Here is a 27,829-nt window from a genome sequence, read left to right as displayed (position 1 = left end):
ATCCTTCACTCCACTGTCTTTGTCCTGTGTCTGTTGTTGCTGTTATTATGTGGGGAAAAAAGATTTATGGAAAAATGCATACTGTAAATGCAGAAACAATTACCAATGTGTTTACACATATGGCTTATTAAAGGAATCTGAATCTGACCTTCTTGCTGTGAGGCGTCAGTGTTAACCACTACACCACCGTGCCGCTGATGTATTATCTACATTTTACACAGAAAACCTTTTACATTGGGACTGCAATGGGAACGTTTATTTAGCATTACTTTTGGCAATTTCTGCCAAGGTCCCACCAAAAATATAGTATTGAAAAATATGATCCATCCCAACAATCACTGATGTGGAAACGTGGCTCTTGCATCGACTGAAGATGTGCATTTGTGGAATTAATTCACACAAATTAAAGAGGAGTATTTTACTGAACCTTATGTAATGTTAAACTTAAAGAGAAGGCAGAGGTCTCCGTGTGCTCAGTTGAGGTCTGGCACCCTGCCATTGGCTGTGGAAGTGGGTAACTAGATTACAAGGTAAACTTGAGGAGGAGCGGTTGTGTGTTCTGTGATGTGGGAGGATGAAAATAATTTTGTTTTTTTTATTGCCCCTTGTACACCGATTTGAGGAGGGCTTTATTTGAGAAAATTCAATTTGTAAATCGGGATTTGTTTTGGCAGTTTGAGAGTTGTATGTTCAGTTGTTTTTTTGTGGAGATTTTCAGTTTTGCAGGATTTTTGGAGAAAGCATGGCACTTGAGACAAAACACACTATCCTATATGAATTCCTCGTTTCTTTGTTTACGGCTTGTTATATTACATTTAATTTTTTTTGGCCAACTTGGTCTATGTTACGACCCTGGCTCAAAGGCACGCAACCTGCAAACCGACACCAAAACCCGTTTTAACTCAAAATACTACTCCAACAAGGAATTACTGGTACAAACTAAAGAACCAGAATGAGAGAATGTGACAACTCTCTGTTAACACACTCCTCTAATCCCAGACAGCCTGCATGTGTGTCCCAGAGACTGGTTTTAACCTGCCAGCAGGTATCCAATCAGCAGTAATTAGCTAATTAGCAGCCCTCACCTGCATGCCCAATGACACAGGCATGATCAAGCTCATGGTACATAACAGTCTATATAACTTATTGTCAAGTATACTATTATATACTTATTGTTTGTGTCTTTTAAGCCCATATGGGCTGGGCATACATCTGTATGTAAGACACGAAAATAAAAACATCAATCAATCATAGACATTATTGTACACAGCCATTAATGCCACAGCCCTGAAGGACCGCTGTGTGTCAGGTTCACAATTGACCAGGTGTCCTTGTCTTGGCGCATGTCCAGGAGTAAGACAGCAGGGGCCCTCTCTCTTCATGGAGACAGGCGTCTTGTCTTGGCGCATGTCCAGGAGTAAGACAGCAGGGGCCCTCTCTCTTCATGGAGACAGGTGTCTTGTCTTGGAGCATGTCCAGGAGTAAGACAACAGGGGCCCCCTCTCTTCATGGAGACCGGTGTCTTGTCTTGGAGCATGTCCAGGAGTAAGACAGCAGGGGCCCCCTCTCTTCATGGAGACAGGTGTCTTGTCTTGGAGCATGTCCAGGAGTAAGACAGCAGGGGCACTCTCTTTTCATGGAGACAGGTGTCTTGTCTTGGAGCATGTCCAGGAGTAAGACAGCAGGGGCCCTCTCTCTTCATGGAGACAGGTGTCTTGGAGCATGTCCAGGAGTAAGACAGCAGGGGCCCTCTCTCTTCATGGAGACAGGTGTCTTGTCTTGGAGCATGTCCAGGAGTAAGACAGCAGGGGCCCTCTCTCTTCATGGAGACAGGTGTCTTGTCTTGGAGCATGTCCAGGAGTAAGACAGCAGGGGCCCTCTCTCTTCATGGAGACAGGTGTCTTGTCTTGGAGCATGTCCAGGAGTAAGACAACAGGGGCCCCCTCTCTTCATGGAGACCGGTGTCTTGTCTTGGAGCATGTCCAGGAGTAAGACAGCAGGGGCCCCCTCTCTTCATGGAGACAGGTGTCTTGTCTTGGAGCATGTCCAGGAGTAAGACAGCAGGGGCCCTCTCTCTTCATGGAGACAGGTGTCTTGTCTTGGAGCATGTCCAGGAGTAAGACAGCAGGGGCCCTCTCTCTTCATGGAGACAGGTGTCTTGTCTTGGAGCATGTCCAGGAGTAAGACAGCAGGGGCCCTCTCTCTTCATGGAGACAGGTGTCTTGTCTTGGAGCATGTCCAGGAGTAAGACAGCAGGGGTGCTCTCTCTTCATGGAGACAGACAGCAGAAGATTCTCTTGCCTGCCGATTATGCAGGTTCTTATTTTCTCTCCAAGAAAATACCAAATGATCATTTCTCATGGAAGAACAGTGTTGAACCCCCCCCCCCCCCCCCACAAGCTTTAGACATTTCTAGAACCTGAAACGATGAATGAAATTGCACTAAAACAAGACTTACATCCCAGAATCAGAAGCCATGATAATTCTATGATTTCTTTGTATGTAACTGTCCAATAACTATGAACTTGTAGAGAGATGCACAAGACAACTTAATAATGCATATTAATAAATATTCTTTATTTAGTAAATCTTTCACATTGCACGTCCATCCAGTCCTTTTATTTATAAATGGATCTTCATTTTCTGTAAAATCTTTATATTTAGATCAGTTTGCTTCTGTACACATTTTAAATGGGTACAACTGTTTGCCGCTAAAAATAAAGTGTCACGAAATAAAACAGAAATGAAAAAAAAAAAAGGAAAACCCTTCTTAAATATAAGACTACTAAAAGTCATCCCTAAATGTCACAGCTTGAAAGCTTGATTACCAATTCCACTGTTGCTCATAACAACAAAAGACCCTACATGAGACCAATGACAAACAGCGAGGTTCAGTCGGGAGGGGGGGGGGGGGGGGGGGGAGGCGGGGGGACTAGTATTACAGGGTGCGAAGGCGGGTACAGGAGGCGCATTTTGTGTTGAAGAGCAATGAAGGGAAAGAGAAGAACCACAGAAATGGAGAGTCACATTTACTTTAAACAAAAAGGAACAGGAGGACAACGTATTTTTACCTCAACTTTAGATTTTCTAAAGGCGCGACAGTGGTTTGAGTGTTTCGCGTGAGAAAGACGAGCACAGCTACACTCTAGCAGTGGCCGGCCACGCCCCAGCACATCGGCTTAGCTCTGCCCGGTGCAGTAGTCGGTGAACTTCTCCTTCAGGTGCTGTCGGTACTGGTTGCGGTCGCGGTAAAAGGACTTGTTGTTTTCCACAAACGCCCGGATTTCATCCTGGGTCAGGCAGTTCTCGTCGTCCGAGGTCACATCAGAATCCTTCTGTTTTCAAGAAAACCCCCGTCACGAAGCACAGAAACAATTACTTCATGGCCAGAATAAAAATGACTGCGTTCAAATAATGTGAAATAAGATGGTAAACAACCCAAGCTCCTAAGAAAACGTAAGTATTTCACTAACCAGCAGTTCCACGAGACTTTTCTTACTCGTCTTCAATTGGGCGCATGTGTTCGCTCCTGGAGCTCGGAGATCATGGCCGACGTGCTTTTGATGCTCTGCCCACTGTAAGCGCAGTGCAGTGCCATCGTCACACGAGAGACACGTTTCTTTGGTTCGGCTAGTGTGCGATGTTGTACCAACGTGCCCCCTTGTATTCCCATCTGTTACACAAGCGTCAGCTTTTTGTCCCTGAAGAAAACACGGAAACACTTCGATTTGATATGGAAAGACTATGCAAACAAGCGTATTCAATGTGTAATGCTCTTTTCTTATTGCCCACCTGTTCATTGCCCTTTCGTTTCTTCTTTTTATTCTTGCACTTAGTGTTTTCTTCAGAGGTAGCCCAACACTCTGTACAGCAGTCCGCCTCCTTCTCTCCAGCACAGTGATGGCTACACAAGTAATCTCCTTCAGAGAGCAAAAAGATAAAGATTTTAAAAAAGTTAGATCAGATATGAATAAAAGGATTGTGTGGTCAAATCACACTGCAAACTGGTTTTCGGGTTTTTTTGATCCCATCACCAGATTGCAGAGCGGTTTTCACAACTGACCGGCTTCGTGATGGTTGCAGATTCCCTCTGCGCAGGCCACGTCGGATCCCTCCCGCGAGCCCGTCTCGCTGCCCTCCATGCTGGAGGAGTAGCCGCAGTCACTCCCGACGCTGTGCGGAGACAGGCCTGGAGGAGGACACAAGATAACACACCGATCCTCTTCAGCGCAGTCACTCGTCTTCACGTCAAACACGCCACGGTGCCAAGAGAGGGCCGATTACACGTCAAATACAAATGATAGGATATGTTAAAGATGCTGTTACCTTTCTTGACCTGCGGCGAGGCCAGGACGGCGCCGGCTGGGCAGGTACAGGAGGCGGCGATGACCGCTACAGAACCGGCCTCCTCCTCCTCTTCCTCATCCTCCTCCTCACTTTCACAGGCCTTGCAGGTGCTCTCCACGGAGTCGAGTGAACCCTGAAACGGACAAGGTAATTACTATCATAAGATGACTAGGGAAAACAAGAGAGGCGTTCTAGAAAGCAATGCAAGGGCAGTGTCCCGTTCCGGACACTTAACTGAGTATTTCTCAAGCAGCTTTACCTCGTCCAGACCCTTCTCCTTGTCCTCTGCCTCCTTGTCCTTTGCGTTCTTGCGTCGGTTCTTTCGTTTCCGCCTCTTCTTCTCTTGTTTCAGCTCTTTGGCCCGCTCCTCTTCGGACAGCTCCTCCACAAACTGCTCCAGCCGGCTGAACCCCTGCATCTTCTCCACGGCCATCTGGACACATGGGCGTCGATATAACACAAGTGACTTATTGACTCTCACAAAAACCACAATTCATCAACAAAATATAAAAGATAAGTGTACTGTAGAGGCTGACACAGGAGTGGATTTTGACTCCCGCTCCCTCCTACAGAAATAATCTCATCCCAATCCCAAATTAGTTAAAAAAAAATCCCACTCCCTCCCACAGAAGACTGATCGCATCCCAATCCCAAGCCAAACTTTTATAGAATCCCACTCCCATCCCTTTTTACTCCCACCCAACCCTGCTCCGTTTTTCCTCCTCAGTATAAAAATATGCAGTACTTTTTTTCAAAATTAAATACCAGAAAGATTAATGAAAATAAAATACATTTAATTTTAAACAACTTTATTCTTTCGTTGCGGCCCAGTACCAAATGATCAGCGGCCAAGTACCGGTCCACGACCCGATGGTTGGGGACCTCTGCTATAGCGCCTTCTCTCTATACTCTATGTTATGCACACGTTTACAGTCTTGCGGAGAGTGCACTGGAGTAGATTATTCTATGCGCCAGCCAGCTTTTAGAGAAATACTTTCAATTGTGACAGAGAAGATAATCTCCTGATTCAGATACAAACACAAACGGTTCCAAAGATATTAATGTTTCTCTGCATATTTTCACACCGCCAACAAAGTACTGGGCCCGTTGTCCCGGAATGGATTTTGTTGCGTCTCCTCTCCTCTCTTTGAGTCTCCTCTCCGACACCTCCCCTCAGACGCACACAGCGAGGAAAATAATATTCGGACAATCTAACAATAGTTAACAGATTGGCACAAAAATGGCACAAAAATTGCCAATAACTCCATTTTGACCCATCTCTGAATTGCACAACATTTTGGGGGGTTTCTGAGGAATCGCGAGCTCCTTAACGAGACGGGTTACTGTGCCGGGTCGATTTGAAATCAAATATAACTGCATCATGATTTTCACTCCCGTTGATTTTGTTGTCATAGTTCCCACTCCCGTCGGCTCCCGTTGACTTTTACTCCCAATCACGTGATTAAAAGTGAAATTTTCTCCCATCCCACGGGAATCCCGAAATCTCTGGGAGCACATGTTCCTCTGCTGGCCTAGATCTGTTTTGTTTGTTTTTAAACCCATTTTTGGCTAAATGTGATCACTGCAGGTAGGCATAACCTGAATCTCTGGAGTCCGGTCCTGTAATTTGCTGATGGGATGACCATTCCTAATCATAAGGATAGCAGCTACAACTAGGTTGTCAGGAACGTGAGCCCACATAGTCATGTTCCCGCCGCCCAGAGGGAGGTTTCTCTCGCTCCGTTCGTCTCAACAGTAACAGTGAGCGCTCTGCTTCCAGTTGTAACTACCCGATCGTCTGTTGTAACTTTTCCATTTTTTTTTCTTTTTTTTGTTTTGTTTTTGATTTCTCTGATTTTCTCCCCGTCCCAATTAGTCGTTGCCGGCACTCAACTGGCGGCATGAACTAACGACAAAACGCGTCGCTGGCATCCAAAGTGTTAATGGTTTAATTTTTTTTAATACAAATAATTAACACTAAATAATCTGAATTTGATTGAGCTTAATGTAGCCGATACCGATCAGTTAAAAAAAGGAAAGCCCCGATTGTGACTCAAAGATTGGATTGAGACACCCCAGAAAATATGCAAAGGGTAGTGATCCCTAGATTTCTAGATACCTCAAAACTCTTGCGTAGGGCATCGATTCCCAGGTAGAACAGTAACTGCCAGGTCTGTTCCTCTGCCCTCAGCTTCTGCCAGATCCTGTGCAGCCGCTCGTAGAGGTGGATTCCAAGGCAGGTGAGGACCTCCTCTTGTGCAATGTCAATGGTCTTGGCATGTCTCTCTCTGCGTCTAACAGAAAAGACACGGATGTGTGAATTCTTCAAAAGAAACAACTGGCATAAAAAGGAGTGTATAATAGAGATGGGGGGGGGGGGGGAAATCACAAAATTGCTATTAGATAGTCACTGGGAACTATTTGAATAGGCAGCTCAATACACTACACAGTGTAGGTGCCGGTAAAAACAAGGGGAAATAATATATTTGAGACTAAATAATATTCGCATAAACAATTATAATATTAAAAAATGTATGCCCGTCCCTAGTGTATAACTCAATAAATTTGACCATGTCAATGTAGAGCACAACAACAACAACAACAAGATAGCCCAATGAAGTGGTTCACTTACTCATATCCCCCTGCAAACTCGGGCTCAGCCCGGCCTAGGAGGTGGGCAATGAAGTCTGTCTCGCAGCACACGTGGACATGGCGTTCATGGGGGCAGCAGCAGAGACCCTCGTATAAGGCAGCACAGTATCCCTTCTCTTTAGTGCAGTCCAACTCCCCCACCAGGATGTTGTAGGCCCTAAGTACCTTATTCTTACAGTCAGTGCAAAACCTGCAAGCAAATTAAAAGAAATAGCAATGGTCAAAAATAAGAGACTACCAATCAGTTATTCCACCTGGAAAATCATGCCCGAGTTGAAGCATTCATATAAAGAGTGACGTTAGAAATGGCATACTTCAATGTTTTCAGGACCTAGGAGTTAGGAAAGAGGCAGGAACACTAGCTTTGTAGGAAAAAAACAGGAGTGTAGCATATAAGTGTAACCTTAAAAAGGGATATTTCACTTTAGTAGAACTTGTCAAAAATCAGCAGTCTTTTAGACTCCATCTAGTCATCTGAAAGTAAACTAGTGACCACTTCTGTCTGCCGTCAACACCAAGTAAAATATCCCTTTAACTAATAAACTAGATAAGACAGATAGCTACCAATATGCTAGTAGAAAGTCCAGCAATATACACAGATAGTGTAAAAATCTCACGGTTGATTGAAGATCACAGATGAACAAGTTTTACTGCATTGAACAAGCATCTAGCTAAATAATGTAGGAAAACATTTGTTGAAGCAAGTTGTAGCCTCTTCATGACAACACAGACACAGATCGGTTCTTTATAAACGGGTGTTTATTCTTTGGGCTCTTCCACACCTCCTCGTCCCTTCTCACGCCGTGAGAACTTGTTGGCCTCTTGTGATGAAGAGGTTCTTTGAGTCCATGGAAAGTTCTTTTGACCGTCTGCTTTGACTTCAGACTTCAATAATAATAACTTAAATCTTGAGGAGCAGTGTGATACACCTGCACACCTGAAGTCAATTAGAGAGCGCCAGTTCTGTAATTTCCACTAAAACACTCTCGTGAGATTTTGTGCCTTATTACTTTGACCAATGAATTTACTGTACAAATCACCCATTTATATTTTAGCTTTACATAAAATTATTTATGTATCACATTATTTATCTATTTATTACTATATACATGAAATGAAGAAATCAATCATTAATCAATGAATTATCATGAATATATAGTATTTATGCAACAGCACTTCACTTACACAAGTCATTGGCTGGTGACGGGATGATGTGTCATTTTATCAAGTGAAGATTTATACAGTGCCATGATTGTGAACTGCCACTAGGGGCAGACTGGCTAACCATGAGTGTGTGATTGTGAGGAGAGTTAGTGATGTCCTGGATCCATGCTAGAAAAATAATAAGAGGAATGTTTGAAAATGGTTTCCCTGTTACCACTGGGAGACTAAACGCATTGAAACAAGTTGCGTTGTAGTCTCCCAGTGCTGAGAAACGAGAGCTGTGACCTTTCGGCTTCTTATAGTCAGAAATCATCCCTGAGGTCACGAAAAACACAAAAGGGTTTATTAAAAAGAAAGAGGAAAAAAAAGATGTTGCATCATGTCACCTGTGTTTGCGCAGGTATGTCTCCAGCGTCTCTAAGAGACAGGCGCTATCGATGAGGACCACCTCATCTCTGCACTCCTGAGACATCAGCTCCCACACATCCATCCAGCTCCCCCTGTGTACAAACCCACAGATAACGGTGACGTCAAATAAGCACCGACAAGACATTAATCGTTTCTCAAAAGGCAAACCTGTACCTTTGGACACAAGTCTTTCAATTTGAACAGTCACCGTTGCAACATCAGTTGTCTCTCTACACATATCAACCTCCTAACCTAATGATGAAACTTCAACCTTCATGAATGCTTAAAAAACACAATAAGCAAACGGTCATATGCGACATCTCAAGTGTGATGCAAAAAGCCCAATGTCCAGACTTTGAAGCATATATATTCACACAGCGGCCATTTTTTATTTATTTTTTTTATCCACTTTTTCTATTCTTTTTTCTCTTATCCCAATTACCCGCTGTGCCAATTCTCCCCTCCCCTGTCTTGAACGTTGCTTGCATATGCCCCCCACTGGCCGGTTGTAGGGAAGATAGAAGCCTTGCATCACGTGTCCCCTCCGATACACGAGGAGGCAGCCGGTCACATCTTTTCACCTGCCAGCACGGACTCTTATTGGCGAGGTGTAACGTGTGGGAGGCTCACACTACCCCCGCCATTTCCTGGCTCTGCTGTGCATGCGTCCCCAACCGACCTGTAGGAGTCGCTGTCCACAACGTCCAGATTACCACCCATCGACTTCCACCCGCTAACTCTGCCAATTTGGTTAGTATGTCGACTGGCCCAAGCCGGAGGCAACGCCGACAGCCGGAGTCGAACCCGGTGTCTCTTGCGTTGGTGACGAGCGCAATGTCCGCTGCGCCACCCAGCCGCCTACCTTTGGGAAGTATTTTGACATGTACACATGGGTACCTTTACTACTTTAGTGGTGTAGTGTATCTTGTAGACCAGGCCCATTGCTGCGCCACCCAGCCGCCCGCCATTTTGCTCTTACATCATGCTCAGGTTGGGATTTCTTTCCACCCCGATCCCACGGTGGAAGGAAATCGCAACCCGAGTATGACATAAGAGCAAAATGGGCGCCGTGTGAATATGGTCAATTGTTCCCACTTTCATAAACCTACAATCACTGAAGACTGCACCACAAAAGAAAATCTGAAAAACGTCTGCAAATTCATGTCCAGAGATCATGGCTGCTAAAATGTCCGACATCTAAAATGTCAACTTCCACCACAACAGTCTGAACACAACCTCAGAGTATGGAGGTGGAGTACAGTACATGATGTTATTCTTAAAGGGGACATGCATTGCTATTCCTTGCACTATTTGGGCAACTTTACACAATTCCTGAGAGTCTATGGAACACATCTGTAAGTTTTTTTTTCTTCTCATTGTTTTATATTTTTGATCAAGTACTCAAAAGCCTCATTTTTCAGCCTCAGGATTTCAGGCTATTTTTGGATGGGCTCCGCCCATAAGCGCTTTGAGTGACAGTTACCCACAGTCTGCGACTGTTAGACAGCGAGGACACGGAGCATAAAGTTATCTCTCCACTGCTTCCCCCGCGCAGTCCAGGTTGTGTGTGCAAATGCGTGTGTGCCACTGCTTCCCTGCACGCGGTTTGTTTCCCCGACAGAAGCTCCTGTCTCTCTCTCCCTCTCCATCTCTGCTCGCTCTGTTTGAGGAAGTGAAGATATTTCCACTCACTCTGCTGTCGCTGTCAACCATAGAGGGGGCGTTAGTTATGCAAATCAGTGCTATATTCACATCAGCAAAACTGTCAAATCAGAACAGCTTAGTTGAGTGAGGGAAGATCTCGTGAACTCGAGACTAGACTGATGAGTCAATATGATAATTAACGACACAGACCACATTGATATAATCCCCAATTGCTAGGATACAATGCTAAACACTGGAAAAGGCCTTTTATAATGCATGGGACCTTTAACACATTCCCTGCCATGACTTATATCCATCAATATAGCCAGTCTGCCACCACTCTAAGCCTATGGAGATGTTCACCTTCTTTGCAGGGATATAACTTTTTAAATTGTATTGCTAAATTGACATTACTATGGCCCATTCAACATCGATTATCTATCGTTCAGGATGTTGGAACGTTATACTTTTTCATTCATACAAAAATACCTTCTAGAATATATGTATGTTTTTATCGTTTTCTGCAGTAATTCCTAGAACGTGAGCTATAGGCCTAAACGCATATATAGATTATCGATTGCCGTCTGTTCCATAGACACGCTATATTAAAAAATTCAACTGTACATGATCGTATACGTTATGCGTCATCATGCGCGGATGAAAGGGGGGGGGGTCGTTTATAATTCCGTGATAGTCAGTAAATGCTTTATGTAGTATGGGTGATATATTGATCAGATCGGTTTGCGGTGAAATGAATAGACAATTGGGCTGAAAATTACGTCAGCGTCCTCTTACTGTTCGCCAATGAGACTGGAGGAAAACGATCCCACTTATTTGACGTCGATCTCCTAGATCAATTTCCGGTTTGTATGGCGCAATAAACGCCCAAATCATATCGATTATTGAGTTATGGCAGCGATCCATATGCACGCCAGTGTATGTCTGGAGTCCCGCAACAATATGCGACTGCCAGACGGATTTCCCAGATGCACCGATTGCCACTTCCGGTTGTAACTCGCCCCATCATCCACCAGGCGGCGGTATTGAGGCGTTGCAATATTGTGCAGAGTCCCACTGTATCACCAGAGGCTGGGTGGCTGAATTATGAATGCCATGGCGAAAAAAATTTAATATGATCTCAATATCGCTGTACAGCGTGGTTTGGCAGACAACGCATGGCGGGCAATAATGCTGTACAACGTGAACGGCGGTGGATGTGTTAAGTATGTTTTTGCTAAACAATAACATCTATAGCAGTTTCAGGTTTCACCAGACTTAATCTTCCCAATAAATTCCAAAAGCTTTCCATAACTTCATACAAAATGTCCATAACTGTATTTCTGCGATGTAGTGAATGGATTGCATTTACTTGAACTGTGACTTATTAAACGGGTTATGAAAGATTTACTGTAAGAGGGTGGAATCGTAAAGAAGATTGCAACCGCCAATCCCGCTGACACTAGTCGTACATTTGCTATTTAATATGAAAGATTATACATAAATGATCAAATGATGGCAATGATTGAAAATTATGATAAATCTTAAGAATCCTTGACGTTTTCAAAGGGTTTATGGGTATTTCATCATCTTTAATCGTGGGAACCCTGAATAAAGAAAATAAAGACACTGAACGTAAACTCACCCTAGAGGCTTGGGCTTGTGCGTGTCTAAGGAGTGCAACTGGCAGCGCTTGTTCTTTTTACTTTTTGGAATGGCATCGATCATGTCATTCAACTTTGCCCTATAAAAAAGAAAGAAAGAAAGAAAAAAAGAGACAAACATTGAATCCCGGCATAGTTATAAATAATGATTGTAATACTCAATAAGGAATACTGATATCACTCATCTACCCTTAAAAAACAGAAATTGTGTTATTCCCACGCTCAGTCTACATTAGTGAACATGAACAGGTCCATCAAGGCAGAGTCAAGACTGGAACACATTTACCGGTATATTTAGTAATTTAGCTCACGCTTTTATCCAAAGCGACTTACAAGTTTTGTACAACAAGACAGCAGTAAGGGCACAACTCTATCAGCTGAGTAACAATGTTCATCAAAGTGTCGAGTGCTACAGTGTAGGTTAGTATATTGCATGACAGTAAGGTTAGTTAGGGTTAGAGTTTATTATTATTACACGTCATACCAACAAGAGCTGAGGACAGAAGGAGAACAATCTGAAAACGAATCCGCTACATATGGGAGGACCAGCCCGACTGCGAGCAGGGCTACTGGACTGTCCTCACAGGAGGTTAACGTTCCGATATATCTCTATTCTCTCGCTTTTGGAAATGGAACCAGGAGGGTGTGTAGTAGTAAAGGCTGCGTGGTCTCACCCGTGGACATAGAAGAGAGTGTAGAGCTTCTTCACATCTGCCAGACAGGTGACGGAGAGCATGCCTTCGGGCACAGTGAGGGGCTCCAGAGCAGGGTTCCCCGACTCCACCAGCTGGGCGAAGAGGCGCTCCACACTGCGCCTGCAGCCCACACACGGCACCAGCTGGGACAAGGCATTGAACACCTCCTTGGACGTCACCATCATGGCAACGTTTAGGTCCTGTTTCTTTAACTTGGCGTGGTTCTGAGGAGAGAAGGATCCGTTACAACTATTGTTTACAGACGTGGCAACTGGCAACATACCCTCTTGCTGTATGAACTGTATGTAACTTATTCAAATCAAAGATTTTTGACCACCTGTGTCAGTTCGAATTGTTGTAAAACTTGGGTACATGTGTTGAAACATTAACGTGGTCAGGAAAACCTGTCGGCAAACATGCTTAAAAATCAACCAATGGGGAGCATCACAAAACACCTTTGAGGCATCACCTCCATCATTGCTCCAATAAGGAGGTGTAGTGGTTACATCATTGCCGTATTTCCGTGTTCCACCCTCTGTCCAACGCAATGTATTTCCCCATTGCCCATTTCTAAATCGTCTCGTTTAAAACAAATAATGCATGAACATTTGCATGGTGTACCTTTCTGTGCTTATTCATCCACAATCTATAGCTCAACATGAAAATATTCGCAATTAACCCTTTGATCGCCGGGGTTAAATTCATAATTTACCATCCCTCGCCAGCCGTATTTAACATGGAGAAGTTCCCCTTCTTTGCAGGGCTATAACTTTTTAAATTGTATTGCTAAATTGACATTACCATGGCCCATTCAAAGTTCATTCACATATTCATACTAAAATACGGTCTAAAGTATAAGTATGTTTTTATCGTTTTCTGCAGCTTTCTCCAGAACGTGATTTATAGCCCCAAATGCATTATATTGATGATTGTATACAGTTTGATAGCAATCGGCGCGAGATAAAAAAATTCAAATGGACGTACTTCTAGAAGTTACTACGTATGATCCGATGATGACCGGATGGGCGGGGCCGGGGGGTCGTTTATAATTCCGTGGGCAACGTTATATCATTCATCTAGTGTGGGTGATATGATCATTGGAGCAGTTAGTATAGAAGACATTACAAAATAACTAGGGGTGCACCGATATGAAAATTGGCCACCGATACCGATTGTTCAAGTAACACAATCGGCCGATACCGATATTTGTGTATTATTTTTAATATTTTTTTTTGTAATATATATATTTTTTAATGAAACTACTGTATATTTGTATGTTTGTATTTGTAGGCCTCTTTACTTATTAAAAAAAGGAAACATCAAGAAATATGTTTATGGTATTAATTCCACCATGCCATGTAGCACTATCCCTCTCCCAGTATCGTCTGGCAGCCTGCAGATGGATATTGTTCTCTCAACCAGAGCTCTCAGCCAATGCAATATAACCATTTTGATTGACAGTCGATTCGGCCAATTACGCCACACCGCTAGCACCCACCTCCTGCTGTCCTTACCACCAATCGGCAAGCGTTTATTCATTTTCTACTTTCGGGCATGCCGCCATTGTTCTGTTTGCGAGAGCACAACAAACTTAACGTAGCTACGTTAGCTGCCCGGCCCGCCGACCAGCGCTCCACAGCATGACCAAATGAGACAATGATTTTACTGCAACAAATGTTATAATAAAACAAAGCCTTTCAATACATTTGTCTGGTTGAAAACTTTATTAACAGATTGCAGAATGGGTAGTTGGGTACGGAATGAGCAACGGAATGAAACTGAGCTATGAACGGACTAACGGAGTAATGCCTTGCTTACTGCTATCTTCGGGTAAATAATATGCTTGTTATTGAACGTGTAACACTAACTATATAACGTTAATGCCACAAAACGAATGTTTGTCATTTTAACAGCAGATACTTTCTTAAATGCCATCTTCCCGAGAGAGGGTGTTGACGGGGAGTTGTGTTATTAATAGCATTGAACAGCTAACCGAAAGCTAGCGTTAACTATTGTTAAAGGTTTAGCCATAACGTTACCTTGGCTAAAGTTGGGGCTATTCATAATCCAGCAATAATGGCTGCAGACCTGCAAGCAAAGTACAGCAAGTTGGCAAAGGAGTATTCCAACGCAAATCACATTTTCACCAGTAACGTTAGTCTTGCATCTCCCGGTAGCTAATGCTAGCTAACCTAGCTCATGTTAGCGTAGTCACTGAGCGACCACCTCGCGTACACAATTAATGACATGTTGCGGACAGCCATATCGGTGACAATGTTTAGCTTTTAGTGCCAAATGATAAGAGTCTGAAGCGGAGTCTCAAAAGAGAATGTTGAATATTTAGTAGTAACTTTGATGCAGTAGCTTGTGTGTGTGTGGGGGACTGGGGCGGGGCCGGCGTTGTGCAGGATGCGACTGAATTTATCGGCTACTGCCATCGGCACATTCGAGCTTATCGGCCGATACCGATACCCGACCGATACATCGGTGCACCCCTAAAAATAACGCTGAAACTCACCGTAGCTTCCTTGCGCCGTTGGGAGATGAGCGTGGAACAGAAATTTTTCTATTATGGGATATAGAAATACCCGATCCATTTCCAGGTTGTATAATAGTATATACGTCCAAATCATGTTGTTTATAGAGTTATTGGCAACGGATCGATATCCATTGTGTCTAGCTCGAGTCCCGGGACCTATAGCGAGTGATCAGACCAAATTGAAATGAGCACCAGCGTCCACTTCCCTGTTTATGCCCTGGGCGATCTGCCACCAGATGGCGCTCTTGAACCGTTAGAGAGTTGACAGGGGCTTATCAGTACATATGTCTCTGGGGGAGAAATATGATTTCGATCACAGATTTTTAAAATATTGATATCAATGACGCTGTACAGCGTCATCGGCAGAATAAGCATGGCGGGGAATGACGCTGAAAAGTGTCAACGGCGATTAAAGGGTTAATAATAAACAAATCGCCAAATTTTATTTCAACGAAAAATAAACAATAATGTTAGTGATAGAAGGAAACTAATTTTGTGCAAAAATGGAAAGCTTTTCAATTTCCATGCGGCAGAATTGTTACAATAGCCGATAATCCATTTTCCCAATGATAAATCCCTATACGGGTGGAACAACCAGTGACGTCAGACTACACCTCCCTATTACAATCAGATTTCATGAAGAATAGTATGGACAACTCTCTCCACCACAGCCTTGGCCACAGAGGCAAGACATCACAGTAGAAAGTAGTTCAGCCATTGAAATTTTTTTTTGATTATTTAAATGCATGTAGTGCATTCTTTTTCAAAACCTTAGCTGCATTATAAATAAATGAGGACAATGCAGGAAGCTAATTGTTAGCTCGTCATACCAGGCAAACCTATCTAATGGTGAGAATACTACTGTCCAATAGCACCACCTTGAGGTTAGAAGTACAATGAATGTTGATTGTGTGGATGTCATATCATTTCAACTATAGCTCAAGATTAAAGAGTTTTATTCATCACATACATACCAGGGCATACTGCATCAGCTGTATTAGCGAACCTGCACCTGTTCCACTCGACAGGGTCGGTACCGACCCCTTTTGACCTTATTAAATTATTATTATATTTTTATGAAGATGGAAAATAATTTGTGATTTTAAAATCAACCGTTTTCAAGTATTATTATCACTACTATGTCACAAATACATGTAGAATGTAAAACGTTAGGTTGGCAATAGTTTAGCAATAGGTTAAAAGTGTATTTATATCATTTAAAGTTTTTTATGTGCAAAAAATTTTTTGACCCGGAACCGGATATGGAAATGTTGAACCATGGGAATTGGAATCTTTTTGCGGCCATTCTCCAATCTACACTTCCTGTGGTCAACTATGGTGGTTCAAAGTTCGGCGTTCTGAATGAATCATATCAATAATTGTTATGATTCGCGATAATAAGCTACAAAAGGAAACGTTTGACAAATATTGAAACGCAGTCAGTTTCTCCAAACTATTTAACATGTAGGAAGAATTAGATCTGAAATTAGTTTCAATATGGTTACACTGTGGGGGAAATAAAATATTACAGTAGATTACAGTAAATATCAGTATCTGTTATTATGCAAGCCTGGTGATACTATATCCAAATTGAACTCGGCCATTTGAAAGATACTATATGTATATATATATAAATGTGCGAATTGGCTATAATAAGGTAATGTATAAGCACATATTCTATATTCTATAATAATATTTCAAATTGCATTGGTCCGGATGGGAGAATTCAGTACTGTATATACAGAACCTTCAATTTGATCATCTTCCCTTTATTAATTTCCTTAGATCTTTTGTACACATGATCTCAAGAGGGTACTGAATGAGCTCAGTGGCAGTTCTTTAAGTTTGGTCATTATTATCATGGTTTTATTCACTGTCAAAGATGAAAAGAAAAATCATAATTCATATTTTCCTTTGTTTCATCACAATTTAAGCAAGCCTAGTAATAGACACAATATTTCTGACACTGAGAATACATTCATTGAGGTCCATAGATGTTCCTAGATACCAAGAATATGCAAATAGCCCTTGTAGAAGTGGAGCAATATTCCATTTACCTAGGTATACATTTTATGCAGATTTTCACCTGGGGTGGAACAGGTTAATATCAGTTGTCAATTCCCTAATTCCAACTGCATAAGCTCCAACCAAGGCAGTGCATACAGAGTTCACTCGATGCACATGAAGCTCCACTCCACCACTCAATCATGTTTGCTGTAGAGATCACCGAATTGGAAACATCCGAATACTGCTTGCATAAGATTGGTGGTGTGGAATAACTATCTCCCGCCACCCCAAATTGTAATTACCCCCTGACAGACAGCCCATTGTCCCCCAATATCCAAGTTATGTCTAAACCTGTCTAACGTTCAACCCCACAACCCCAAGCCCCCCCCCCCCACGGAGCAGAACAAACCACACAACTCACCGTTCCAGACAAACCACCACAAAACATGTCACCCCCCCCCCCCCTTCATGGACCCGAAACTCTCCCACAGAACAGACCAACCACTCACCTTTCCAGTCCAACTACTAACTACCCCAAGACAATAGACACACCTCTCACTTCTCCTGTATATAATGTAACCAATATCATCAATCTAGAGCTCAGTCTGGACACACTCGGCCAGTGTTCACTCTGAACTCTAACTCTTTGATTTACCCAAACCTATTTGTGTATTAAACGCATGTTTTTCAAGCCTACCTGACTTGTCTACATTGATTGATCCGGGAACATTTCTCCCACAGTGGTACCAGCCAAAAATCCCAGATTGGATCATCCCTCATCCACATCGAGATGTATTGTAATAACCTACACTGGAAATTCCACATTGTGTCATTATGAAACCACTCACCTCTGCAAATTGTTTCCATTGAGAGCCGTTAGTCTGGTGGCCGTCGAGGCTCACCACACTGTCTGAAAATTCCATCACCATCTGTAGACAAGAGAATTGAATTAATCACCAAATGTTCCCTATGGAGTAGGGCCAGACAGTGATGAGACACCAGCATTTGATTAAATGTTTTAATTTATTACACAGCTTCCTTGAGTACTCCAATCTGATTGGTCAATGAACACATTCTGTGGTCCGTTATTCCTGAATAATGACCGCTACAGAGGTTCTCTAATGACTCCTCCATTATCAGTTACATCATGGATGACAACGAGGACGCATACAGAGCCCTGGTGGAGAGCTTCGTAGGGTGGTGTGACAACAATCACCCCCAGCTCAACATCAGCAAGATCAAGGAGCTGGTGGTGGACTACCAGCAGAACAAGAGGAGGCCCCGACTCCCATCACTATCCGAGGGGAGGAGGTGGAGGACACCTACAAGTTCCTGGGAGTACACATGAACAAAAAACTGGACTCTCTGACAACACCAAGGCTCTCTACAGGAAGGGTCAGAACAGGCTGTTCTTCCCGAGGAGACTCCGGTCCTTCAACGTGCGCAATAGTTTGCTGAAGTCGTTTTACCAGGGTCCTCTTCTTTACTGTGGTATGTTGGGGGGGGGGGGGGCATCAATTCAAGAGACACTTAGGGGCCTTTCTCACTCACGTATTGGGATTGAATCACTGCTCCCGGGAACGGGGGGGGGGGGGGGGTAGTGTTCTCACTCAGACGGACACACCCCTTTTTGGGATCGAACCGGCACCGTTTCGTTTTACCCCCCGCTGAACCTGGGACAGTTGGATTAGGTGGTCTCGGAATCGGGCCGTGGGAGCGGGGGGCGTGACACACACAACGTCGTTACTGTCATGCTTGCTTGAATTTTGGGCAGATAAAACCACACTGGACAATACCCCAAAAAACGATATTTATGGGCAATTTGAGAGTTCAGACCTCAAACCAAAAACAAGCATGTGGAACCTCACAGCTCAGTAGATGAAAACATGAAGCCACATTACAAAGCACAGCACTTCTGGCTCGCATTAGGCCTGGCCATTTTTGTTTGCCAGCCTATTTCTATACATTAGTTTCTTGTTTGAATGCATTTATTTCTATTAGACCAGTGGTACCCAACCAGTCCGCCGTGGTCGACCAGTAGATCAATGACATGTAATATAATTGCCACGAGCGATGGGATAATGTTAGCTGCTGGACAGGCTAAGCTAACTAGTGTTAGCCGTTAGCTTAGCGTTAGCCATTGCTGTATACTTTCTTGTTCGAATGCATTTATTTCTATTAGACCAGTGGTGCCCAACCAGTCGGCCGTGGTCGACCAGTAGATCAATGACATTCAATATAATCGATGCAGCAATGTTACTAGTAAAAGGCTAAGATAAGTAGCGTTAGCCGTTAGCTTAGCGTTAACCCTGCAAAACGCTCAAAAGGGGACTCTACAACACCATCCATTCGTGATAAAATGGGGTGGGTTATATTGACAAGGCTTGACAACAGAGGTTCAAATATAACTTCATATTTATTGGTTATTTGTTCATTTTATATCAGCATAGTCTCCGCCGTCGTGTTAAGACACTTCCTGTTTACATTTTCGAACGTGACATCATCGCCTACGGCAAGCGTAAACGCTCAAAAGGCAAACCGTAAACAGAATCCGGAGCGAACCAAGACTGCAGTGTGTACACAAACTAGAGGGGGGAGAGGGAGGGGGCAAGTTCGCACTCTGACCCGGAATGAGGACGGTACGGACAGAATGAGTGAGTGAGAAAGGCCCCTTACAAACTGAACAAGCTGGCGAGGAAGGCTAGCTCCATAGTGGGACTGGGAATTGAACTGGATAATCTGGAGGTGGTTGTGGAGAGGACAAGAAAGCTGGACGCTATCCTGGAAAACCCCTCCCATCCCCTCTATTAAGAGCTAGTTAGATGAGGAGCACATTCAGTCAGGGTTCACGGACTCTGGCGCACTTTACACAAGGACTCACAATTCATTCATATATTCACACCTTCAATCATATCCGTACATTTATATATTGATAATCTGTTTAAATCTGCTTATTTATACCAGGGTAGACTAGGACTTAAAAGAGTATTGTATATTTGTACAGGGTAGACTTGGGTTGGCTATTTTTATTTGTACCTGGGGTAGACTGTATATTATACCAGGATGGGCTGTATATTAAAGCACAGTGATATTATAGATAGAGTAGTATACATATGTCTCACCTGTTCACGCACAGAGATCCAGTTGTAGATCCGATATTTTTATTTCTCTCATCTTTATCTTATTCTTTATTCTCATATTTAATTTGATATTGTATTCCCATAATCCTGCCTGTACCTTTCCTTCTCCTGTAGCTACTATGACACCCCCACATGGATGAATAAAGGTCTATTGTAGGGCTGGACGGTATGGTCTAAAATGTATATCACGGTATCATTTGAAGCATAGACGCAGGGATTAAAGCAAAAAAAAATCTCCTGACTGAACTTTTTTTCAGGCCAAGTCATGTTCTTATTTTAACCTCCACTGTATTTTTTTTTAAATAGCATTAGCGTTTTAAGGGAGCCTACTTGTAGAGTCTACTGTTCTGACTGACTATAGACCCTACTGTTGTGGTTGTTGTGCCAGGCAGGGAGGCTGTGTGCTGGAGAGCGTGAATGCAAGTCTTGTGGCTAGCTTCTGATTGATGGCGAGCTAGCACCCTTTTCCCATTACTTTGAACCATGAACTAAACGGCTTGTTATCATACAAACAAGGGACTAAACACGTTTCGCAATTATGCCACAACAACAATGGACAGTCTCCTCCCCACCGTTTGTATATATTTTTTACCACCCACCCACCACCTCCTAATGTACAGTCTCCTCCTCATCATATGTATATATTTACTGTTAGGATCTCTGGGTAACAGTACTGTATATTTGCATATCGTATGTGACAAATGTAACAGTACTATATACCTGTAAGTCATGTATGTCCCCATGTCATAAATGTCATGATGTCATGTATGTTGTGTATGTCATAAATGTCACTATGAATTGAAAATGGGGGACCCTGATGTAAACAAGACAAACATCTTTCTCTGGTCTGCATCCCCATAACAATTGTGTGTATTGCTACTGGATTTACCAGATCCAGAGTGAATGAATGAAAACTTTATTTAATACACGAGACCCTCTTCTTCTTGGGACCAAGTAAGGTTTCGTCGATAATCCAATGTACAGTTACACCCCCCCCCCCCACCTACCCAACCACCTCCAATGTACAGTCCCCCCACCCCACCTACCCAACCTCCTCCAATGTACAGTTTTTTTCATCAAATGTATATACTCTTTTTTAGACTATTTTTGTATCACAAACAATACTGTATTTGTAAATCTGGTATGTCATAAATGTATAGATGTAGCAGTATTGTCTATCTGTATGTCATGTGTGTCATATATGTTATGATGAATTGAAAATGGGGGACCCTGATGTAAACAAGACGAAAGTATTTCTCTGGTCTGCATCCCCTTAACAATTGTGTGTATTGAGCTGTACTGTACCCATTCTGCAATCGGTTAATAAAATGTTCACTCAATCAATATTTAACAGATTGCAGAATGGGTACAATACAGTACGGCTCAATACACACAATTGTTAAGGGGATGCATGCAGACCAGACGTGTTGTTTCTGTTTTTCTTTTTGACATAGTTGCGGAACACGGAAGAAGTTAACTCACCACTACAGTCGGCAGTAGCCTAGCCAGTCTCTTGAAACACAGCTATCTTCAAACTTCGACTCGAAACGTTCTTTTGTTGGTTGGTGCCGCTCATCCTTTTCGTCTGAGAAAACCGCAGCGGTTTTTCTTTTTAGTGGCCGGCTTACTCCTTCCATTTAACAGACGCTATTAAGCTAACGCTAGCTAATCGGTATAGCAGCGTTACAGTGGAAGCAGCTACTAAGCAGGTGGTGGCTGCGACGTCTGTAAACAAGGAGAGTTGATGCGCGAGGCTGCAAAAAAGACGACTGTCGTAAAACCAAAACACACTGCAGTTTTTAATTATTTTACATTACTATTTTGTTACCCTGCCATGTGGCGGACAGACCTCTCAGACCTCGCAAATGTCACTCGCCCAATAGCCTCCAGCTGCAACCGCGGAGCGAGCAGCATCCTGTCTCTCGAGTCGCTGACATCGGCGCGGCCCCGAAAAAAGCCATTTTTCATGATATTCGGCGCCTCTGATGGTAGGGCTGACCTTCGAAGCTTTTTTTGGCAATCGAAGCTTCGGGGCCGAGCTTCGATTTTAATTCGAAGCTTCGAAAAAAAATTTAATTTTTTTTTTTATCTTATGTTGTGGGACTTGTACAGCACTTTCGTAAACGTTGTTGTTTTTAAATGTGCTCTATAAATAAAGTGGGTTGGATTAATTAATTAAGTAGCCCCTTTCGTGACTGACGCATCCAACAAGGTTTCACTCGGCTGTGTGATTTAATTCAAGGTGGATCGCTGTTGTCGTTTGAACAACTTCAGATTTCATGGGAACTACCAATCCCCCAAATCAAGAATGTTTAAGATGAATGAAGTAAGATTTTGATTATTTGAAATATGGCCTGTGTAGACTAAACTATGCACAGAATTATGTCAGTCTACAAGGTCCGGATTCTACATGGTTCGGCAATGTAGACCTTGTAGACTCCACTACAGACCAATTATCAGTGAATGTTCATGCATTTTTAAGAAGGGCAACTTCCACAAAAAAACAAAGAACTCACCAAAACATCTCAGTAGCACCTTATCTAAATGTTATATTTCATATATGGAGATTCATATTTATTTATGTATTGCATGCATTTCTACATTTTATTTCCTATTTTGTTTATTCATCCCAGTATCTTTCTTTCTTATGTGTGGAATTCTACAAGGTGCGCGCACACACACACACACACACACACACACACCTACACACACCTACACACACACACACACTTACATTTAGTCATTTAGCTGACGCTTTTATCCAAAGCGACTTACAAGTTCTGTACGACAAGACAGCAAGAAGGGTACAACTCTATCAGCTGAGTAACAATGTTCATCAAAGTGTTGCGTGTTACAGTGTAGGTTAGTTTATTAGGACAAGTGCATGACAGTAAGGTTAGTCACGGTTAGATTTTTTTTTTTTTTTTTTTTTATCATTTCAGATAATGGTTGAAGAAGTGAGTCTTTAGTCGACGGCGAAAGATTGGACGGGATTCGGCTGTCCTAACTGGGATGGGTAGTTCACACACACACACACACACACACCTACACACAAATCGAAGTAAAAAATAAAAATATTGAAAAAAATTTTGATTTTTTTTTTTTAACTTCGATTTTTTTTTTAATGTTCGAAGCTTGTGCCATCGAATCGAACGTTCGAAGCTTCGAAGCATTTAAGACAGCCCTACTGATTGGCTCAATTTGGTTTCAATCTGTATGCATCTACAAATCATATTATACCAAGGTAGCCAATTCCGTCAGACTGCGAATCATATTGACGGATCTCCCCAATCAAATTGACGGAAATCCGTCTGGAGACGGAACGCTTTAATGCCTGTAGATGGTAACGGTATATATCGCGGTATATTAATTTATCTTAAAATGGCTAACGTTAGCCCGTTGCTGCGCTAAAGCAAGTCTCCTCTCAGCCTCCTTAGCCAAATTGAAATGCCCAAACTATATGACAAGGTCCGTGAGCAAGTGGAGAAAAACTCAGTACAATTAAACACTATGCAACGACCACTGCAAACGTTGAGTGAATCGTCAAGTAACGTTAACTTCATTGCTACTGCTCTGACTAGCTGCTCTAGTCCAGGGGTTCCCAAACTTTTCAGGCCGGGACCCAGAAAATAAGGCGTCAGAGAGCCACAGCCCAATGCACATCGTCAGGCTTTTTTTTTTTTTTTTTGCCATGCGACCGATTTATTAAGCCAAATATCACTTCAATCCTATTAAGTTAGTTCAAGTTAGTTATTCATTTATATGTGCTATTTATGAGAGGGCTAACTTGTTGCAAAATAATAATGATAATAATAATAGCCTCATTAAAATACTATTGTTGCTTCGGTTGTTTTCAGCGTTTTATGTGCATAATCTGTTATTTAGTTTGAAATGTTCGTTGAAATAAGTAGATTTTTCGTTTTTGTTTATTTATTAAGTTAATATAAAACCATATAGTCACATTTTAGAATACAATAGAATAGAATTTTAGAATACAACTAGAAACACTGTCCTGGCCTGCTTCTAAATTCAGTGGCCTGACAAAAAAAAAAAAAAAGAGATTGTTTTTATTTTTTTGGGAAATCATCTCGCGGCCCTCCCGTGGCTGCTCGCGGCCCACCTTTGGGTCGCGACCCCGACTTTGGGAACCACTGCTCTAGTCTACCGGTCACAAGGTATGAAGGTATAATCAAAATCCATACCGTAGCGCAAATTCATACCGTTTATACCGTCCACCCCTAGTCTATTGTATTGTATCTTATGTAATACCCCCTTTCGTGACTGTGATGCACGCCAACAAGGTTTGGCCGAGTGAATCCACAGTCACTTTACTCTGAAGAACTGGTCTGACGCGAAACGTTAGTTATACAAGTATTGCAGAGAAATTTCAAAGGTACTCACAATTGCACGAGGGTCTTGGACAGAATCGCAATGGTTTGAAAGCTTGGCGTTGCTAATAAACATTTTAAATGAAAAAAAATGTTGATCCACTTTTTCTCCTTTTTTCTCCCATCCCAATTACCCGCTGTGCCAATTCTCCCCTCCCGTCTTGAACATTGCTCACATATGCCCCCCACAGGCCGGTTGTAGGGAGGATAGAAGCATTGCATCACGTGTCCCCTCCGATACACGAGGAGGCAGCCTGTCACATCTTTTCACCTGCCAGCGCGGACTCTCATTGGCGAGGTGTAACGTGTGGGAGGCTCACACTACCACCGCCATTTCCTGTCTCTGCTGTGCAGGTGTCCCCAACCGACCTGTAGGAGTCGCTGTCCACAACGTCCAGATTACCACCTATCGACTTCCACCCGCTAACTCTGCCAATTGAGTTAGTATGACGACCGGCCAAAGCCGGAGGCAACGCCGACCGGAGTCAAACCCGGTGTCTCTTGCGTTGGTGACGAGCGCAATGTCCGCTGCGCCACCCAGCCGTCCACATTTTAAATAATTTTTATAAACGTGTAAACAGCGAAGAACGTATGGCTGCTCTCCCCCAAACGCCGCAATGAGTAGGGCATATCTGCAGAGCCGCAACGCAGACTCTGTGATGTTTACACATTTATAAAAATTATTTAAAATGTTTATTAGCAACGCCGAGCTTTCAAACCATTGCGATTCTCTGTCCAAGACCCTTGTGCAACTGTGAGTACATTTGAAATTTCTCTGCGATACTTTTATAACAAACGTTTCGCGTCGGACCAGTTCTTCAGAGTAAATCTAGGGTGGTTTCCTATTGAGGAGCAAGGGACTGTGGATTCACTCGGCCAACCCTTGTTGGCGTGCATCACAGTCACGAAAGGGGCTAGGACAATAATGGACTGCTGTCAAGCATATTTGGGGACGTTTGTAATAACATTCTTTTAATTTCATGTTAAATTAAATGATCCTGCTGTGTAATAAGCAGGATAATGTACTGTAGCAAGCCAGTCATTTTTGCTAAATAAACCCCTTCATGTTAGGTTCTTGAATCAATTATAAATCCATGTCTGGGTTTATAATATTATATCATAATGCAATAATGACTGGCACACTGTACATGATCATATCCATTACATACCATATTAGCCAATTCTGGCATTGGCTCATGTCCACATATGCAGATGTTGTGGATATGGCAACAAATATGATCAATGTGTTCATTGCAACGTTAACCGACAGAACAGTTTAGTAATGTAAAGAGATTGACCACCAGAGCTCATCGTCATTAGCGTTTTCTAAGATACACACTACAGAGCAAGGTGAGGTCTTTCTTTATACCTGGTTCAGTTTAAAAGAACAGCACTAGTCATTAAGTATAATTTAATCCTAAATGGACTTTTACAACCCACCAGTAAGAAATTTGGTTTGACATGCTAATGCTTCACCCAAGGAGGCCTATCTTTTAGTTAGCTACAATAGCACCCCATCTGCCATGATTATCCATGGCGTTTGGCCTCAGTTTAACAGATCATTATAAAAGCTGTGATGACATCCATTTAGAGAACGTTGCCTAAACACCTTACCGTGAGACCATCGTCGATGTACAGGGGGATCTGTCGTACGAGGAATGGGAACTGCTCCTGCCCGTCCCTGCAGACCGCAACCAGCCGCGCCATGTCTCCTGGTAGAAGTGCTGTGCTGTTTGATTGATTGAAAACTTTATTAACAGATTGCAGAATGGGTACAATACAGCACGGCTCAATACACACAATTGTTAAGGGGATGCAGACCAGAGAAAGACTTTCGTCTGTCTGGTGACACAATCTGACATTAGCTAAACCCAGACCATGGCAGCTCTGGTACCCGATCAATGCAAGTTGGATGTCATTACAATAATAACCAAGAACCACAAACTTTAACGACGTTAACCTTATTATACAATGAATTTGCTAGCAAAGCGTAGCGTTACAGTAATACAGCAAGTTACCAGCTTAATGAAAACGTTAACTTTCGTTTTAAGGGGGGGACCAATTCACATAAGAAGAAGGTGGCATTTAAATTAAGTGTGTAAGAAAGGGCTTTGGCTGTAACGTTAATAACTAACTGTAGTTGTTATTAAGTTAATAACGCTACAAGGGCAGGGCTCACCGTGCAGCTACCGAGTTATCTTGTTAGCTAGCCCACGTAGTGTTACCGGCTAGCTTGTTAGCTCATTACTGTGAGCCCGTAAAAACATCACCATTGCGGAGTATTTTTCCGTTTAGCGAACGTTAATATCGTAGTTTAACTAACTAACCTAACAACTGACAGGTTTATTAAGACACTGAACCCGATGCTAATCCTAGGGAGCAGCTAGCGAGCTTAGCTTCTGCGTTAGTGAACACAGCTAAGCTAATAAAGTTAAAGTTAGCTAGCTGAGAGAAACATCCACTTTATTATAAGTTACGTTGTTGTCACACTTTCCCGAAATCATAGAAGAAATGTCTAATTGTTTGGTGAGCGACATGTGTCATTTTATTTCACTCACCTGCTCGCGAAAGTTCCCTTTTTATTAAAAACCAAACAAGTGCGACAGAAGAACCTGGTGGTGGCGGAGTCTTCTCTGCTGCTGTGTGCCCTTTGCCCCCGAGACGTGACGCTGCTCACCCGACCAGCTGACGTGACGTAAAGCCAGTGGCGTTATTTCTTTTCGTAGCCGCAGTTTGCGGAGACGCTCTCTGATTGGCCACTGACGTTTCTGGTCTTGATTGATTGATTGACAACTTTATTAACAGATTGCAGAATGGCACCCGACCAGCTGACGTGACGTAAAGCCAGTGGCGTTATTTCTTTTCGTAGCCGCAGTTTGCGGAGACGCTCTCTGATTGGTCACTGACATTTCTGGTCTTGATTGATTGATTGACAACTTTATTAACAGATTGCAGAATGGGTACAATACAATACAGTACAGCTCAATACACACAATTGTTAAGGGGATGCAGACCAGAGAAAGGAGGAGGGGGGGTAGCCCGGGTAGGGGGCTGTACATTGGAGGTGGTTGGGGTGGGGGTGGGGGGGGGGGGGGGGGGGGGGAACACTACAACTGTACAAGCAAAACTGTACATTGGAATATTGACAAAACCATACTTGGTCATTTACTGTACATTGGAGGGG

General features: G+C 42.9%; 1 protein-coding gene across 1 annotated transcript; it reads right to left on the bottom strand.

The window, feature by feature from the left end:
* Positions 1 to 2,553: 2,553 nt before the first annotated feature.
* On the bottom strand, positions 2,554 to 27,290 carry ggnbp2 (gametogenetin binding protein 2). The gene is made up of 14 exons (XM_084320177.1): positions 27,204 to 27,290; positions 26,260 to 26,374; positions 17,966 to 18,046; positions 12,551 to 12,795; positions 11,858 to 11,956; positions 8,550 to 8,663; positions 6,980 to 7,189; positions 6,467 to 6,641; positions 4,607 to 4,780; positions 4,327 to 4,480; positions 4,064 to 4,189; positions 3,793 to 3,920; positions 3,474 to 3,701; positions 2,554 to 3,335 (listed from the first exon to the last, which is right to left on the bottom strand). Exons 2-14 carry the CDS (start codon positions 26,350 to 26,352, stop codon positions 3,180 to 3,182), a joined length of 1,983 nt encoding a protein of 660 aa, XP_084176303.1. The 5' UTR covers positions 26,353 to 26,374; positions 27,204 to 27,290; the 3' UTR covers positions 2,554 to 3,179.
* Positions 27,291 to 27,829: the final 539 nt, after the last annotated feature.

This window comes from Notolepis coatsorum (assembly GCF_963971535.1).
Source record: "Notolepis coatsorum genome assembly, chromosome: 8".
Classification (NCBI taxonomy): domain Eukaryota; kingdom Metazoa; phylum Chordata; class Actinopteri; order Aulopiformes; family Paralepididae; genus Notolepis; species Notolepis coatsorum.
The sequence above is the reverse complement of the archived record's forward strand: the minus strand, read 5'-3'. Positions and strand labels throughout refer to the sequence as shown.